At 43.3% G+C, this 19,654-nt stretch overlaps 1 protein-coding gene across 1 annotated transcript in view; it reads left to right on the top strand.

Annotated features, from left to right (window-relative positions):
- Positions 1-19,654, top strand: part of Ryr2 (ryanodine receptor 2) — a 387,717-nt gene that overhangs the window by 339,719 nt on the left and 28,344 nt on the right. Inside the window, exons 88-94 of the mRNA XM_038334286.1 lie at positions 4,849-4,953; positions 6,745-6,826; positions 7,815-9,112; positions 10,951-11,015; positions 13,848-13,995; positions 17,332-17,418; positions 18,209-18,430. Of these exons, the coding sequence (XP_038190214.1) occupies positions 4,849-4,953; positions 6,745-6,826; positions 7,815-9,112; positions 10,951-11,015; positions 13,848-13,995; positions 17,332-17,418; positions 18,209-18,430 (2,007 nt within the window). The remainder of the gene's footprint in view (positions 1-4,848; positions 4,954-6,744; positions 6,827-7,814; positions 9,113-10,950; positions 11,016-13,847; positions 13,996-17,331; positions 17,419-18,208; positions 18,431-19,654) is intronic.

Genomic DNA, 19,654 nt, shown 5'->3' with positions numbered 1-19,654 from the left:
GGGCAACTTAGTAGGATCCTGTCTCAAAATAAAAAGCGAAGAGGGCAGATGGTGTAGCTCAGTGGTAAAACATGTGCTTTGGCATGTGTGAAGCTTTAGGTTCAAGCCCTGGTACTTATAGTCAGGTAAGTATGTAGGCAGAAGATAGATAGATAGATGATAGATAGATAGATAGATAGATAGATAGATAGATACATACATACATACATACATACATAGAGATAAAATTTAGCATTGAATTCCATAGAAAGTATTTCACACCTAAAATATGTTCCACATTCCTATTGACTTTTAAAAGTATTTTTGTTTATGTATTTTTTATTTTTTAATTATGTATTTATTTTTATGTGTGTATGAGAGTGCCCAGGGAAGCCAGAAGAGGGTGTCAGATCCCTGGGAGCTGGAGTTGCAGGTGACTGCAACCTGCCCCATGGGTGCTGGGGACTGAACCTGGGGCCCCTGGAACAGCGGCAATCTTAGCCTCTTCTCTCTCTCCTCAGCATTCCTGTCCATTCTCCTTGGCAATATCTGGACTAAAATATGAGGTTGAGATGTGTAGTTATACACCGTGACACTGTAGTCATTAGACAGGCCTGCTGCAGGAGTAGCTTGGGCTGTATTGCATTTCTAGGGCCTTTAGTAATTGTGGAGTACACAGTAAATATCAGGGAGAAGAAAGGAGGGAGAAACTGGGTCATTAATGCTCATTTTATAGTATTTCAGTAACAGTGAAGCTGAAGTTTCATAGAAATAATTAAAGAGTGTCATTTAAGAAACCGTGTTCAGGTAAAGATGAGTAGTTTCTAGAATGTACACTGCATTCCTTTCGGCATTAGAGTGTAAATTGGTGAGATTGTATAATGTCATTTCCCATATTTAATTTATTTCTCAGTTCTGGAACTAGGCAGAGCTGCACTTCCTAAAGTAGACAAATTCTGTCCACGTACTGGCAGAAGGAGCTGAAGGTTGTAGGCTGATCACTCAGGGTCGCTCTTCCTGTCTGCTGGGCCCAGGGCCAAAACAATTTACAAAGTAGTAACCAACTGATCGATATCGGGATAAGTGATCTGTCTTAGGTTTGATTTTTGTGTCAGAATTTTGTGAAGGAAATTCTTTCATTGTATTTTCAGTTGAACCAGATCTAGGAATTAAATGTCCATATCTTTCTGGTTTTTAGAAGATCAGATTAACGGCTTGGCTTTTGACTTGGTAACCTGGAACCTTAGCATGAATGACTTTATTTTGATTTTCAATTCAGTTTTAGTCCAAAACAATGGCCTACTACAATATTCATTTGGTAATGGGGTAGTGGATGCATAGCCTTAGACTGCCCACACAAGTTTTAGTTAACCATATGTGATGTAAGACATTATTAGTATTATTAATTTATTTTATATCCTGACCACAGTTTCCCCTCATTCCTCTCCTCTCAGTCCCTTCCCTCCCATTTCTGCCTCCTCTTCTATCTACTCCTCCTCTGTTTCTATTCAGAAAAGGGCAGGCCTCTTATGGATATAAACAAAGCACGGCATATCAAGTGTGGTAAGACCAAGAACCTCCCCTTATATTAAAGCTGGGCAAGGAAACCCAGTATGAGGAATAGGGTCCTAAAAGCCAGCAAAAGAGGCAGAGACAGTCATGTTCCCACTGTTAAGAGTCCCACAAGAGGACCAAGTTACAACCATAATATATATGGAGGGCCTAGGTCAGTCCCATGCAGGCTCCTTGGTTGTTGGTTCAGTCTCTGTGAGACCCTATGAGGCCAGGTTAGTTGACTGTGTGGGTTTTCTTGTGATATCATTGACTCCTGTGGCTCCCACAGTCCATCCTCCATCTCTTCAGCAGGATTCCACAAACTTGACGTAATACTTGACTGTGGGTCTCTGTATCTGTTTCCAAGAGTTGCTGGATGAAGCCTCTCTGATGATTATTAGCCTAGGTGTCAATCTATGAGCATAGCAGAATATAGTTAGGCATCATATTGACTTTTTTTCTCCGGTTGTGTTTGGTTCTATCCTAGGTCTCTGGGCCACCTAGTCTCTGGATCCTGGTATTCCGGACAGTGTGGGGAGTGGGCTCACTCTTGTGGCATGGGTCTCAGCTAGACCAGCCATTGGTTGGCCACTCCCACAATTTCTGTGTCACCCTTATTCCACAGGCAGGATAGACTGAAGATCAAAGGTTGTGTGGCTGGGTTGGTGCTCCAGTCCTTCCGCTGGAGTCTTGCCTGGTCACAGGAGATGGCCAGTTCAGGCTATGTATCCCCTTTTGCTAGGAGTCTTAGCTGGGGCCATCCTCATAGATCCCTGGGAGTTTCCCTTTCTCCAGATTTCTGCCTGACCCTGAAATGACGCCCTTTCCAGTTAACTCATTCAGTACTCTCCCTCCCACCTTCTGCACCTGATCCCTCATGTTTCTTCCCATCTCCACCCACCCCTACTCCACCCACAAAGTCTCTTCTATTTCCCCTTCCCAGGGAGCTCCAAATGCCTCCCCTTTGGTCACTCCTTGTTACCTAGTCTTTCTGGGTCTGTAGGTTGTAGAATGATTATCCTTTACTTTACAGCTAATACTTACAAGTGAGTACATAGCATGTTTGTCATTCTGGGTCTGGGTTACCTTATTCAGGATGATCTTTTCTAGTTCCATCTATTTGCCTTAGAATTTCAATTTCATACTGTTCTTGTTTTTAACAGCTGAGTGATATTCCATTGTGTGGATACACCATATTTTCTTAAATTCTTCGTTTGACTTAGAACCTTGAAGATCCCCCAAAAGAAGTTGTTACTAAACAAAGGCCATGTTGATTTTCTGCTGTTCACCACTGAGTTTGCCGTCTGTTCTCCCTGACACCTGCACCACACATTCATGTGTTGCAACTGCACTTCAATAGCAAAATGAAATCCTACAGATCCATTGTTTTGAGTCTAGATGCTGCCATAGCCAAAAGCAGGCCCAGTACAGAGAGATGGGGGACGGGGGGAGGGAAGAGTACATAAATTCCAAGTGGATGCCGATGGACATATTTCAGGAGTTAGTCCTTGTCTTGCATCTTGTTCAGGCTCTGCCTCTTGTTTCTGTTTCTGAGTAAGGTACTTTAGTCTGGCCTGCAAGCTTCCCTGAAATCCTCCTGTCTCCACCTCCCCTCTTGTCTTAGAGTTTTATTTGCTCTGAAGAGACACTCACAACAACTCTTATAAGGGAAAACATTTAATTGGGGCTGGCTTACAGTTTCAGAGGTTTACTCCATTATCATCATGGTGAGAAGCATGGTGGCATGCAGGCAGACATGGTGCTGGAAAAGGAGCTGAGAGTTCTACATCTCAATCTGTAGGCATCATAAGGAGACTGTGTGCCACAGAGGGTATAGCTTGAGCATATGAGACCTTTAAGCCCCCCCCCCCACAGTGGCACACTTTCTCCAAGGCTATAACCCCTAATAGTGCCACTCCCTATGGGCCAAGCATTCAAATACACAGGCACACACATGCACACACACACACACACACACACGAGTCTGTGGGAGCCGTATGTATTCAAACCACCACAGCCCTCAGTGTAGGAGGGGTGGGCTTGCAGATGTGCACCACAGAATCTGGCTTGTTTTTTTTTTTTTTAATGTGGGATTGAATTCATCTCATCAGGCTTACACAAGTGCTTTTTTTTTTTATTGATCCATCTCCCTGGCCTGACATTAAAATTTAAGGGTTTATTTTAACCATCATTGAATTCACTTTGTGAGGATTACTTGTGAGTTCAATAAGTTGCCTCTTGATAAATCAGGCTCAGCCAGCCTACAAGTGAGTTAGTACTCCACCAAGGTGGCAGGGTGGGAGAACTTTGATCCTGTGTTTCTGGAGGTAATAATATTTAAAAAACTGCACCTAACATGTAATATTTATTTTAAAAACTACTTGCTATGTACTTATAACATATGATTGGATGAATAATAAGGCTTCTAATTAGAGGTTACTTGTTTGTCCCTGACTATTGAGCTTGTGCTTACAATGATGTGGCTTGGTTTGGTTTGTGAGGGAGCCCAAAGCTAGAGCTCTTTTAGCCAATAGCTTTCCAAAAAAAATATTTTAACGAAATCAATTACCTTGGACTCAAGATTTATGAAATTTATTACCAGGATGCAAGATTTATGAAATTAATGATCAAATATTAAGTTTTAAATTGTTTTAAATTAGTTACATTGTTTGCTAAGTAGTCATTCAATTAAAAGAACAAAGAGGGGTTGTTTCCTTTATGTGAATATTGTCCTCATGTTAATACTTAGGAATAAAGAAAGATTTCTTCTTCTAAGCATATTCTCCTATTTTTGTTGTTTTTGGGTTTTTTTTTTTTTTTTTTTTTTTTTTGGAAGAGGGTTTCATATAGCCCAGGCAAGTCTGTAGCTACTAAGTAGCCAGAGATGACCTTGAACTCCTCTTGTCACTGGTGTCCCAGGCCTGTGCCACTACACCTGTTTTACGTCTTCTTTTTACCCTGTGTAGTGGTGGTTGATTTGACTGAACAACCAATCTGTCAGTACCTTCCCCTTTTCCTACAAACAGAAGAAGTAATCATTGTCCATAGCGTTTTAATATTCATATAGAAACAAACCACCAAACACCTGAGAAGCTTTGGGGGGTACTTAACTAGACAGTCCCAGGAAGAACACTAACTGTCAGGGGCACCTTATTTCCACTGTGTCTCTTTCATTTTGTGCCTCTTTCTTCATAGATAAGGATCTGGCAAACAGATATGTAAGCAGAGAGTTAATTTTTTTTCTTTCCCAAATGTTTGTTTAGTCAAATAAATGATTCCCAATGATTACTGTCATGATCAATATTCATGCTGCAGGGTCCTTGTACTGGCAACCAGCAGAGCCTGGCACACAGCAGGCTGTGGGATGCTGTTGTGGGCTTCCTTCATGTGTTTGCCCACATGCAGATGAAGCTGTCTCAGGTAAGTCAGGGGCCTTTAACTAAGTGGGTACCAGCAACTACTCTTGCATTTGGTATTATCTCTTCTATATCACTGACCTGTAGGGTTTTTTACTCTTTGTCAAATATTTTATTTTTTTAAATTTTAATTTCTTTATTTTTAATAGATCATTTTATTGTAATGAATTCACAAATAAAATATCACATAATTAGGGTAGATGGTTTTTAAAATTTCTGTGTGTGTGTGTGTGTGTGTATGCGTGCACACTATGTGTGGGTGTGCACACACATGTGATTGCAGGTATCCACAAAGGCCAGAGGAAGGCATTGCCCCCACCCCATGGAGCTAGAGTTTTAGATGGTAGTAAGACATCTAATATGGATGCTGGGACTCAGGTCCAGTGCAAGAGCAGTAAATGGCCTTAACCATCGAGCCATTTCTCTATCCTGTATATCAAATATTTAAATAAAAAAAAACACTTTATGCTCCTAATAGAGTGGACAACTCATGTGAACCAATGAGTTGGGCGAACCTATAGGTTGATGGGTGTCTCAGAAGCAGCAGCATCATCAGAAATCTCACTGGATGACTTACTTAGGGACAGCTATACCACTGAAGGCTCCCACCTAAGATATGAAAAACTTCATGAGAACAGCACAACTAAAGAGTTCCCACACACTTAGGGCAGATACGTTGCTGAGAGCACCCATCTAGACCAAAACCCAGAGCACTTCATGCAGCGTGAGCCCAGAAGGAGAACAAAGGATATGAAGGGATGAGGAGCTGCAGCAGCTGTTATAATTTCACTGCCATCCGACCCATTCTTGGGTCTCGGTTCTTTGGGAATTTTCTTCCCACTCACGGATATTGCAAGATTTGAAACCTGTGATAAATCTTTTAGGGAGAGAAAGTTTTTACAGGGTCATATACAAGCAAAGGCGACATTTGCTCACTACCAGGAAAGTTAACTTTCTGAAGTGAAAGAGAAGATAATGGTTGTAAAGATGAACAAGAAGTATGTTTTGATATTAATTCACAAAGTCTGTTGGAAACATCAGCTTCCAGATTCCCCACTTCCATGCCTGTATTGTTTCAAACTGAAGGTGCATGAATAGAAAAAATTAACATCATCCCTGGGTAATGCGCCTTGGGTTCAGGGCATCTTGGTGGTATCCAAAGATGTGACACACCTGTTGGAAACGGGCGTCCACCACATGATAGAAAAAAGGAAGCAAGCATTTCCGAAGAGAGGTGACCCAGAGGGTGAAGGCACTGGCTGCCAAGCCTGGAGACTGAGTTTCATCCCCAGATCTCACATGATGGAAGGAGACAGCTGCCCCCTGTAAACTGTCCTGTGGCTTCCGCATGCTTGCAGTGGCCTGTAAGCGTCCTAACGCACACACATACACACTGCACGTGCTCTCCCAAAGTAGATAAAAGCATGTAAAAATTAATAATGAAAAGGAAGTCAGAGAGAAGGAAAAATATAGTCTTTTCGAGTGAAAACTGTGCCCAATGTGCAGCAAGAGCTGAAACTTGTCTAGCCTTAGCAGGACTTGGACTTCTCCACACACCTGTTGCAGGCCCTTCAGCGAACACACTTCAAAAGTGAGCAGTGTATTCACTTTTGAATACTTCCCCAGTGTATTTTATTATTTTCAGTAAGCCATGTGTGGTTATATTTGACATCCAATAGTTCTATGATGCCTTAAAAGGCTTAGTATTGGCCACCAGGAAGTTTCCTGTGAGGACTGATGTGATCTGCCACATGTTCTTCTCCTTATCTTGAATGTAATATATTACTATTTCCAGGATTCCAGCCAAATCGAGCTCTTGAAAGAACTGATGGATCTCCAGAAGGACATGGTGGTTATGCTACTGTCCATGCTAGAAGGTGGGGCTTTAGTGTGTACTTTTCAGTTCTCTTTAATTCTTATTGGGCAAATCTGTGCTGTGTTTGGCATCACCATGCAGCGAGAGATAACACCATGAAGCAATGCCTGGCCACTCCGATGCATTGCTGGGCATCTTAGTTTCTTTTTTTGTTGCTATGATGAAATTTTCTGGTAAGAGCAACCTACTAGAGGAATGGCTGTTTCCGTGGCACATTCTATCCTGGTGAAGAAACTGAGGTGGAAAGAGCTTGAAGCAGCTGGTTATGTTGCATCTGAAATCAGAGAGCAGGGAGCAATGAATGGATGCTTGCCAGTGCTTGGCTTCTTTCTCCAGTTTACATTCTAAGATCCCCAGCCTAGATGACAGTCCTGCCCATCAGCAAGATGGGTCTTCAATACCCATTACTGTAATGGGGATAATTCCTCATGGGCATTCCAAGAAGCCCACCTCGGGCTCTTCACTGTATGTGTCTACTCCACAAACAGATGCTATAGCCCCCTTGCTGGGCACAGCATTCTGTCTGTTTTGGGATTCATAGAACTCCCTGTTTTAGGAATACAACCTTCTGTGGGTCTGCAATTTAGAAAATAACCTTGCTTTCTAAGGCTTGTCAGTAATCTGTCCTTTTCTAACTCCAAACACTGGACCATGGGGAGATATAGGATGGTAGTTTCCATTGTAATTTGGGGAGGCGGGGAGGAAGTAGAGAAGGAGGGAGAAAGAGCAAGCTTATGTTATCAGTCTTAGCAGTAAGTGTCCTTATCCGATGAGCCATCTCACAAGCCCCAAAATATGATTTAATGTGTCAAACCTAATTACTTTGTGAATATGGCTTTTCCGATCCTTCTACAATGTCTTTTTGAGCTATTAGTTTAGAAATAATTATGCAGCTGCTCTCAAGGCCTTATACATTAGGAGAAAATTTAAATCAGTGACTTGAGTTCATGTTTAAGTCCAGGCTGTATGATTCTATGCTCTCCCACCAGGTAACGTTGTGAACGGAACCATAGGCAAACAGATGGTGGACATGCTTGTGGAGTCTTCCAACAACGTGGAGATGATCCTCAAGTTCTTTGATATGTTCTTGAAGCTAAAGGACTTGACATCCTCGGACACATTTAAGGAGTACGACCCAGACGGAAAAGGGGTCATTTCCAAGAGAGACTTCCACAAAGCCATGGAAAGCCACAAGCACTACACACAATCAGAGACCGAGTTTCTGCTGTCGTGTGCCGAGACAGACGAAAACGAAACCCTGGACTATGAGGAGTTTGTCAAAAGGTTCCATGAGCCTGCGAAGGACATTGGCTTCAATGTTGCTGTCCTGTTGACCAACCTCTCGGAGCACATGCCCAATGACACGAGGCTGCAGACCTTCTTGGAGTTAGCAGAGAGTGTCCTCAACTACTTCCAACCTTTCCTGGGTCGCATTGAGATCATGGGCAGTGCCAAGCGCATCGAGAGGGTCTACTTTGAGATCAGCGAGTCCAGCCGAACCCAGTGGGAGAAGCCACAGGTCAAGGAGTCCAAAAGACAGTTCATATTCGATGTGGTCAATGAGGGTGGGGAGAAGGAGAAGATGGAGCTCTTTGTGAACTTCTGCGAGGACACCATCTTCGAGATGCAGCTGGCAGCTCAGATCTCAGAGTCTGATCTAAACGAGAGGTCAGCCAATAAAGAAGAGAGTGAGAAAGAGAGGCCTGAAGAGCAGGGCCCACGGATGGGCTTCTTCTCCCTCCTCACCATCCAGTCGGCCCTGTTTGCTCTCAGGTACAACGTCCTAACCCTGGTTAGGACACTCAGCCTGAAGAGCCTAAAAAAGCAGATGAAGAGAATGAAGAAGATGACGGTGAAGGACATGGTCACTGCCTTCTTCTCGTCCTACTGGAGTGTCTTTGTGACCCTCTTACACTTCGTGGCCAGTGTCTGTAGGGGCTTTTTTCGCATCGTCTCCAGCCTGCTGCTTGGGGGGAGCCTGGTGGAAGGTGCTAAGAAAATCAAAGTGGCCGAGCTTCTAGCCAACATGCCAGACCCCACTCAGGATGAGGTGCGAGGAGATGAAGAAGAGGGAGAGAGGAAGTCTTTGGAGTCCGCTCTGCCCTCTGAAGATCTGACAGACTTAAAGGAACTGACAGAGGAAAGTGACCTTCTCTCGGACATATTTGGCTTGGATCTGAAGAGGGAAGGCGGGCAGTACAAACTGATTCCTCACAACCCAAATGCCGGCCTTAGTGACCTGATGACCAACCCCATGCCTGTCCCTGAGGTACAGGAAAAGTTTCAGGTACTTCACTTTATCACTAATGCTATTAATCACCCCGCCCCCTTGGTGCATGTGTCTGCTCTAGGGCTTTCTCAGTCACATGCACATGCTAACTCTTACTTGCTCTGTCCCTCTGTCTGTTTGCCTTTCTCTCTCCCATCCCTCCTCTAGTCTCTCCCTCTCCCCTCCCTTGTGCATGCATGCTCTCTGTCTCTCTTGACTGAGACGTGTATGGAATCTGTGTGATTTGTTCGGAGAAACTTCATTTGTATGCTCCATGGGCAATGAGATCCTGCTGTGATGGTCAGCTGTACTATCTTTCCATACCCAAATCTTTGTGCTTGTTTTCCAAGTGTCTAAGAACACTGAGTGGATGAGAAGCTCAAAACTAAAAGGTTTGCCAGTGGTGATATAATGCGAACACCTGTACTTAGATCACGATCATAAGCACTAAGACTTAAATTGGCCTTGAAAGATGGAGAAGATTTGTGCAGGTAGATAAGATAAAGAGGGTTGTTTCTGAAATGAGAGAAGCCAGTGGAAATGAGCCTGGAGAATTTTTAATCGACTGCTTCTGGAGAGGAGGGTGTACATTAAAAGCGGAGGCTAGGAGGGGATATGGAACTTCTATTGCAATGTAAGCCAAAAAATCTCACTTGTGGGTTATGAATCGGCAGGTGGCCACACGGCTCCCCAAGGGCACTCAGTGGTGACGTATAATCTTGTTTGAAGAGGGTTGAGAAGATCTCTGTCACCAAAGTGCTTGCTTTATGTCCTGGTTACTTTTCTTGTCCACTTGACACAAGCTGGGAATCTCAACTGAGAAAAATCTCCCTGAGACTGATCTGTAGGCAAGAATGTCGGGCATATATATTCTTGATTAATGCTTGATGTGGGAGGGTCCAGGCCACTGTGGGCAGTACCAGATTGGGGCTGATAGCTCTGGATTGTGTAAGAAAGCAGGCTGAGAAGAACCACAGAGAAGAAACCAGGAATCAGCCTTCCACCATGGCTTCTGCTTCAGTTCCTGCCCTGACTTCCTTCAGTGATGGAAGTCTGGGAAGCAAAATAAACCCTATCCTTCCAAGATGCTTTTGGTTGTAGTATTTTATTACAACAATAGCAATCAAAGTATGACATTTTGTAAGCATGATGACTGCAGTTCAATCCCAGGAACCTACATTTAAAAAAGAAAAGGCCAAGTGTAGCAGTGCAGGCTCCTAATCTCAGCTCAGAGGAGGTGAAGATTGGCTGGTCCCCAGAGCTCACTAGCTAGCCAGGCTAGCCTAACTGAAGAATCTCAGACCAAAGAGGTCCTGTCTCAAAACAAAGCAAACAAGGTGCATGGCCTATGAGGAATGGTGACGTGGGTTGTCTTCTGATATCCACATGCATGGCCACACATGCACACGCCCACCTGCAGACACAGCTGGAGGCAGACTTTTCTTTCCTGCCCTCCAATTCCCAAATAATCCACAGTGAGACTTAATATTGGTTATAAATACTCAGTCGATAGCTTAGGCTTCTTACTAACTAGCTCTTAGAACTTAAATTAACCTATTCCTATTAATCTACATTCTGCCACATGGCATTGCCTCTCTTTCATCTTATACCTCCTTCCTTCTTCTCCATGTCTCACGGGCAACTTCTCTGACTCTGCCCTCCTTCTCCCCAGCATTCTCTCTGCCCCAGAAATCCTGCCTAGCCATTGGCCGATTAGCTTTTTATTAACAATGAGAGCAGTATATATTTACAGTGTACAAAGGTTGTTCCACAGCACACAGGTGTACCTGCACCTGTATACATACACCTGCAATAATAATAGTATTGTTTCTCTGTTCCCTATTTACATGTTCAAGGAGCAGAAGGCAAAAGAAGAGAAGGAAGAAAAAGAAGAAACCAAGTCTGAACCTGAGAAGGCTGAGTATGTACTGCCACATGCTTTCCTCATGTTCTGGAACCTCTTAGCTTGTCCCCTGCTCTTTGGGAGCTTGGAAGAGAGATTCTCATCCTGCAAAGTCATCATATGGTCCAGTCTCCCATCTGTGTGAAAGCCAGGACCTCACTCTATGTAGGGCCAGCTGGATTCCCCCCACCCAGACTCTTTTTCCTCTTTCCATGGGCATTTTTTATGTGTGATTCTCCCTTAGCAGAAGAGACCTCAGTGTCTCTCTGGAAGGATTGATGGATAGAGTTTATGTGTGAATGTTTGTCCTTTGAAAGATGGGAAGAAACCAATGTGGCAAATTCAGCAGCTTAGTGTGTTTTGGAGTGGTATCCCCCTGAGCCACATGCATAGAAATCTCCTAAGACTGTTCAAAATGAAGATTCCATGCTAGAAAGGAAGTAGCTAGGAAAGTGCTTGCTGCCTAAGCCTGAGGACCTGAGTTTGATCCCCAGAGCACACGAAAAATCCTTGGTGTGGGGGCAGATTTGTAATTCCCTCGGGAGGTGAAGACTAACCTAATAGAGATCCCCAGGCCAGGAAGAGACGTCATCCAAAAATACTGGGTGGTTGGCTACCGAAGAATGACACTTGAGGCTACCTTGTGGTACATACAAGAACACACATGTACCTACCTACTCTGAAACACACAGTATGGATTCCTGGGTCCCACTGCACCTGCTTACAGGTGCGCACACACACACACACGGATTCATACCTTCCTTGTTCTGGAAAGGGCCCAGGGGTCTTCATCTTCATGAGCATACCTGGTGTTGTGGAGTCCGATTGTAAATGGAGAGGCAGATAATAAAGAGTACAGCATAAAGCAGAAGAAATCTTAAACTCCTTCCATAATGGCTTTACATTAGGAATATAGAAAACCTTTAGCTTGCCCCAAGTTTGTGTAATCTTGTATGCTCACCTAGAAAAAGCTAAGAAAAGTTAAAGTCGAACATTCCCGTCTCACCACCATTTTCACCTAGCAGCTACGTTACCCCTCCCCTTATTTTACTAATGTCATCAGCCTGTTTTAATTGTCTTAGATCTGGGGTCTGTTGTTAAAATGGCTAGATAAATGACATTTAGAGTGGAAAGGGGGGCCCACGTGGCAGTACAGTAGGCATGCAGTTCTTACCGACTGTGAAGTACAGTGTTGGCTAGGCTTAGTGTGAGCGTAATGCAGCATCTATGTCCTCCCAAGAAGGACTTTTACATCGAAAGCATTTTTTATGTAGACTTCTAGTCCTGGGACTGGAAAGATGGTTTAGCAGGTAAATGTGCTTGTTGCCAAGTCAGCTGACCTGAGTTTGATCCCCAGAACCCACATGGTAGAAGAAGGTAGCTAACTCCCTCAACTTGTCCTCTGGCCCCCACACGTTTGTAAGTACCCAGACAACTTAAATAAATAACTCCAGTTCTTAGAAAATATTAAACTTCTAGCCCTCATTCCATTATTATCTGGTATTAATATAACTATATAGATATTAAAATTAACATTTTTAAAATAAAATTAGGTAAAGGCATTATCTATATCAGCGCATTAACACATCAGTGTCCTTTTTATGTGAGACCAACCAACTGCACAGGACTTTGATTTTAAGTGTCCATGGCTAGAAACAGTTACAAACTTAGCTATGGGCCAGTGTGATGGCTCAACAGGCAAGGGCACTTGCTGCCAAGCCTGAGGACTAGAGTGATCCCCGGAGTCCAGATGGTAGGAGGTGAGAACTCAATCTTAAATGTTGTCCTCCCATCTTCACTGGTGGTCTTAAATGTTGTCCTCCCATCTTCACTGGTGGGCTGCGCCCTCCTCACCTCCGCAAAAGAATCACCTCCCAGACTTTGGACTAAGGTCAAACATAATTAAATATAAAAATAGAGTTATGATTTTAATAATCAAAAGTTAAAAGCAAGGTGTGCTGCCAGGCTTGGTAGTGCAGTACTAATATCATGGCTACTTCGGAGGCTGAGTCAGGAAGACTACAGGTTCAAGACAAGCTTGGGTTACACAGAGGAGGTTCAAGGCCAGCCTAGGCAATTTAGTGAGACCCTGTCTCAGATTAAATAGTGAAAAAGACGGCTGGGGATGTAACTTCATGGCTGATGGCTTGCCTGGCATGCCTGAAGCCTTAGCTTGGGTCCACAAAACTATATTTAAAGAGTAAGGTGTGTGAAACAGAAGCCAAGTAATGTCTTTGTTGTTGTACCATTTTGCAACCAAGTTATTATTTATGGATACAAAAAGGTTTTCAGCTGAAAACTATCCCTTTGATTTGATTTCCACAGGGCCATTCATCTGTGGGGACGGCAGGAAATCCTTCCTTAGTCTCAAATCCAGGATGCCATCATTCATTGGAATAGAAGTAGTTTGGAAGCTCGAGGGGATGGCTCAGTTCATAAAGAGCTTACTACATGAGTACATGATACTGAGCTGGATACCAAAAGCCCACGTAAAAGGCTGGGTAATTCCTGCTCTTATAATCCCAGCACTGGGGAGGCAGAGAGAGTCAAATCCCTGGGACTTGTTGGCCAGTCAGCCTAGCATAATAGGTGAACAAGACCAAGACTATCACACAAAATTAGGTGAATAGTACCCGAGGAAGAAGGATGCTCAAGGTTGTCTTCTGGCTCCCTCTTGTATGCACACACACATGAACATGCTTACACAAGAACATACACATACGCACATACATTCATACAGAACTTGGTTTCTAAGTGGATATTGTGATTTATTTATTCACTTTGTATTTTGCAAAGCACCTTCTTGACTCTTCACTTTATAGAGAGCCTATGCTTCCTTTGTTTCCACAGGGGGGAAGATGGAGAAAAAGAAGACAAAGCCAAAGATGATAAAGGCAAGCAGAAGTTGAGACAGCTTCACACACATCGGTATGGGGAACCTGAGGTGCCAGAGTCAGCATTCTGGAAGAAAATCATAGCCTATCAGCAGAAGCTGCTGGTGAGACCTGGGGATAGCTTTTAGTATTGATTGATTGTCCTGACTCTGTGTAGTAGCTGAGCTCAGAAAACCCTTCTACCGCCCACATCTGAGAATAAAGTTCCTCATAGAAGGGTGGAGTTTTGTGTGTAAACAGCACATGTCCATTTGTATATTTTGACGTATCTAGATTATTTATGGTCTCTAATGCAATGTGAATGTTATATAAATATCTGTTATCATGTATTATTTAGAGAATAATGGCAAGAGAAAAAAGTCTATATCCATTTAGGACAGAACTATTTTCTTCTTTACAATTGGTTTGATTTATGAAGGCAGGGTCTTCAGAACGAGGGCTAAGCAGATTTTTTTTATCTACACATCTTACTGTATTTGAGCTTTTGAAATGGTTTCTTTATCATTATTTCATGTGTACATGTGAGTATCTGCCTGCATTGATGTGTACCGTGTGTATGCAGTGCCTGAGGGGACCAGAAGAGGTCATTTGGTACCCTGGAACTGGAGTTATAGACAGTGGTGAGCTACCATGTGGGTGCTGGGATCCAAACCTAGGTCCTCTGCAAGAGCAGCCCGGTGCTCTTACTTGCTGAGTCATCTCCACACCCCAGTGTATTTTTTTTTTATGGTAAATGCCTTTTTCAAGTCACTCACTTCTCCACAATCGATACTGCCTGACCGCCCATGACCTCTACACACCTTCACATGGTCTGACATTCGCAAAGCCACTATATATGTTCACATTGTCTTGACATCCTTTGACTGAATAACAGACATCATGGTAGGTCTTCCCATAAATACTTTAGAACCCATTAAGTCAGTTTTCAAGGCCTTCTAACATAGCCTTCTGGCTCTGTGCAATTTATAGTACAGGTCCAAAACCAAATGAGTCTATCATCACATCTTTTACTAAAAAGAAATATGTATAGACATATAAGTAAATAAATATAAGCTTAATGAATCAGCTTTTCAGTGATGATAATTCAATATTATTCTTTAGAGACTTGTAAAAAAGTGAAGAAATGGAGATGAAGAAGATAGTTCTTTATAGGGTTTTATAGAAATATTCCCCAAGACTTATATTTTCTCTGTAGTGTTTGCTACAGTGTCCACTGAACATAAAGGTTTCTGAGATCACTCTGTAATTGTTAATTTGATATGCATCAGTGGTTGCCATGGTATCAGGGTGGGCAGGTGCTGCCATACCCTCTGGCAGTGCTGTGGGTCCTGAAAAGCCTGTCTCTCCATACTTATATAAGGAATAAACTGAGGTAATGCTTCTGTCTCTGCCTCAGGGTTCTATGTTCCTTGTCTCTGTGTAACTCTTCCACTGTTCTGCTTCTCTTCGTAGCTTTGGCATATGCTTGCCAGTTGGCACATACAAAACCAGTCATGGCTGTGGTGCCCTCTACAGACCCCAGTCCTCCCTGTCTTTGTGACTGTCTCCATCCAACAGCTACAGTTCGATAATTCAGTCTCTGTGAGCTACTGCTTTCCTTTCTAGGAGAGACAGTATAACTGGCCCGGTGAGAGTGTGTTACTCAGTCTTAGTCTAACTAGATGTGGCAGTAAAGCCAGATCCATTGTAAGGCAAAGAGCCCATCAGAGAGGGCTATGTTCATGGAGAGGTTAATGAGAGGCTTTATTGCCCGTAAGCTCACTTCATGTTATAATAAATAGTCGTTTTTACTGTGGCCTCTTCCCTTACATCTACTTGTGCCAAGTTGTTTGGTTTCTTCCCATTCAATATACCATACCAAACACCCACTCAGTTGCTCATCTTTGAGTCCTTTCTCTCTTAGCTGAAACTCAATATAGCAAAAAAAGCACAATAAACAAACCAACAACAAAAAGCCAAAGCCCAGCTCCAGCTCTTCCTTCGAAGTTCCCTCAAGGGTCTACCCAGTTCTTTGCACATCCACAGTTGCCATGGAGGCCAGCCCCCTGCCAACATCTGTTTGCTTCCATGTTTACTAACCAGTCCCTGTTGCTATTCTGCTGTCTCCACAGAGGAAGTTTTTTTCTTTTTTTTTTTGAGGCAGAGTTTCCCTGTAGTTTCTAGAGCCTGTCCTGGAACTAGCTCTTGTAGACCAGGCTGGCCTCGAACTCAGAGATCCGCCTGCCTCTGCCTCCCGAGTGCTAGGATTAAAGGCGTGCGCCACCACCGCCCGGCTCACAGAGGAAGTTTTAAGTCATCGTCTGGGTGCATCCTCTTCTCTTTAGTTCTCACCAGCTTCTCAGCCCCCTAGAATGAAATGTCAATTTTAATGGTGACAGCATATAAAGTTATCATATCATATTAAAATGAATGGCTTACTTTCTCACAGTAAAGGTAGGAGGCAGGTTCTGTTGTTAGGCAGACATTGCAGAAGAGACAAGATGTGCTCCTGGAGGGATTAGGTCGTTCATCCAAATCCAGGAAATGTTGGGACAGACTTCAGATCCCTGCATTGTAGTCCTAGAGGATGTTAATGAGTTCAGGGGTCATTGGATCAGTTTACTGTAACGGACCACTAACATATTCATCAGAAGCCTTCAGATCTCGGCCTCTGCTCACCTGCCCAAGGCCCCCTCTTCCCTCTCCTTGCTTCTCTCTAGGGCTCAAGCACATTGACACACACACACACACACACACACACACACACACACACACACATACATACATGCGTGCGTGTGCGCGATTACCCTTTTAAAAATATTTCAGCTATTTTCTGTTTGTGTGTGCATGCATGCGTGCAAGTATGTGTGTGTAAAATCATTTGCATGTAGTACCTGTAGAGGCCAGAAGAGGGCAACAGATTCCCCTATAATTGGAGTTACAGATAGTTGTAAATTTCTGTGTGGGTGCTGGAAACTGAACCCAGATCCTTTGCAAGAGCAGCAGATGCTCTTAACCCTCTCTCCAGACCCACAGCATCACTCTTAATTCAGGGCCATGGCCTCACTATTCATGTCTCTAATGTACCTTCCCTCTATGGCTCAGTTAGCCAGCTCCCTTGCCACTCTCAGGCCTGTGCTCAAGCTTTATCCTGTAGGAGGTAAACCTTTCCAAGCCACCAATCCAAGCCATCACCACACTCCATAAGCCCTCTCCTGTGTAGCACTATGTCACTTGAAGTTCTCGAATGACACTTTGTCCCTGAGGGTGTGGTTGTTATGTTCTTAGTTTCTTCCTCCTTGCTGGCAGAAACTTTGTCCTTTGCTGTCCATCTCTAATATCAAGGACACAGCAGGTGCCCAATCTGTAGCTTGGAGTAAACGAACCGCTCTTTATTTAAAATGTTTGCGAATTTCTTATCTCTTACTGGCTGGCCTGTTCATTACTCTTTCTCCCTTCAGAACTATTTTGCTCGCAACTTTTACAACATGAGAATGCTGGCCTTATTTGTCGCCTTTGCCATCAATTTCATCCTGCTCTTCTACAAGGTATGTGTGTGTGTCCCTGGGGGTTAAAGATCGTTCTAAAAGTCCAATGACACCAATGGATAGAGTCCCCTGGGAGCTGCGACGGAGCCAGTTTACACCAATTCTAAATTGCACCTTAACAAAAGAGAGAGCCCAAAGCCCGGTTCCATCACAGATGCCCAGGGAGGCAGGGTACATGCGCTTCTGGGAGAGTAAGCAGAACCTCAGCTGGCTGCAACTGAAGAGGGCTCAGTGTTACAGAGGTTCACTTCCAGTGTTCCTAGGATGATTCAGCTGAATATCTTACTTGCTATGATGCTTGGGTGTGACAGAATCTCCCTCACATGACATTATTTGGATAACTGAGAAGTAACATACCTAGTGTTTTCCTGCATATTGGAATCCTTATAACTTTGATTGAATTAGCACAAAAAACACAAAACCAGTATTTATTTTGTGTTTGTGTGCACAAGTATGTCATAGTGTGTATGTGGAGGTCAAAGAACACCTAGCAAGAGTGACTTCTCCTTCCGTCCTGCCATTCCTGGAGATTGGACTCAGGTCATCAAACTGGGCAGGCTGCACTTTTCCTATCAAACCATCTCTTTCTCTGCCCCAGCATGAATTTTAGCATATTTGTTTCTTGTATTTGCTGTTGATAAAGATGTCTGTTAAGTCTTTCCATGCTGCCCTTATGTGCTGACTTAACATTCCTTAACATTCTGCTGTCTACAGAGGTTGTTTCCATTTCCTTCTTGTGTGGTGTTGTGGCCCACAGTGAACTGACTGTATCTCAAATGGTTTGAATCAGGTCTCCACTTCTTCTGTGGTTGAAGGAAAGGAGCTGTCTGCCCGAAGCTCTGGTGACACTGCCAAAGTTTCCACCAGCCTGGACAGCAGCCCACACAGAATCATAGCGGTGCACTACGTCCTGGAGGAGAGCAGCGGCTACATGGAACCCACGCTGCGCATCTTAGCCATCTTGCACACCGTCATCTCTTTCTTTTGCATCATTGGATACTACTGCCTGAAAGTAAGTCCCCAAGTACCTGTGTGTTTCGAATGTCTGTGGATTGGGCGTCTGGGGATGTGAGCACTGAGATGGAATTTGTGTTGTCTGTTTGAGATGCGCTAAGACCCCATGCCTCTGGGACAGAAGGAAGAAGCAGGTTGGGGAAGAGGGAAATGACTGTCTAAGGGCAGAAGAGAAAAATGTGGACATAGGATTCTGTTTCTGAAGCTAGGACTGGAGGGTCCTGACCTTTCCTAGTTTCCACTGATCAGTCATTGATTGCAAGTATGCCTGTGCCTATTTATAATCATTCATACAGTCAATATTTTTACGTACAACTTGATCATACAGAAGTGAGCCCCATTGCCCACAGTGTCTCACATACCTGTGAGGCATGGCTGTTCTGTTGTTAGGTATGTATCTTTCATCATCCGTCACAGAAAATAAGTTGTCTTTATCCCCATGTCCCTGCTGGGGTAACAGTAAGTGTTGGTGAATAGAAATCTCATGGTAATATTGTCTGTCTGGATGCCTGTGGATATCCTCGCCTGTGCAAGTATGTTTACATATATTTAATCACTGCCCTTTGCCTCTGGCTATGAAGCCTCCTAAGATACCTGAAAAGCTAGGAGTGTGAGATGTTCCTGTCGGAATTGTTTTCTACCTCTTGTCTCCCTTTTTCTCATGGGGGTAAGCATTCCTGGATGCTTCCTTGACGTCTCTACCTCCCATCCGTGCTTGCGCAGACTGTCTGTGTGAAAGGGCCAACGGCAGAGGCATTGCTACACTTGCCAAGATTTTTGCCAAGTTGAAACGTGAATCTACCTTATATACTATATATATATATATATATATACATATATATATACTTATATACTATATACTTATATACTATAAGTATGTTGCGCATAGTTATTAAAGAGATTAAAATACATGCTTTTAGGGACATTAGTAAAACTGCTAGGATTTTTTTCATACCTGTTCTTATTTATGCTTTAAAGTACCATGTATTTAAATACATATTGAATATTTTGTAATCACCTGTCTCTCTTTAGTGTTTAGAATGCTGTCATTGGAATGTTATAGCATTCCAATTTGTCATTAGAATGGCAAACGTTATTGTTATTATATACTGACATTTTTTTAAAACACATGCACCTGTATGCTGTTTTCCCCAAATCCTCTAGATATTTCTTTCTGCCTGAATGTAGTTGATTCATTTTCACTCATTTTTCCCCTCCCTGC

Source organism: Arvicola amphibius, chromosome 6, assembly GCF_903992535.2.
Source record: "Arvicola amphibius chromosome 6, mArvAmp1.2, whole genome shotgun sequence".
NCBI classification, from domain to species: Eukaryota; Metazoa; Chordata; class Mammalia; order Rodentia; family Cricetidae; genus Arvicola; species Arvicola amphibius.
The sequence above is the reverse complement of the archived record's forward strand: the minus strand, read 5'-3'. Positions and strand labels throughout refer to the sequence as shown.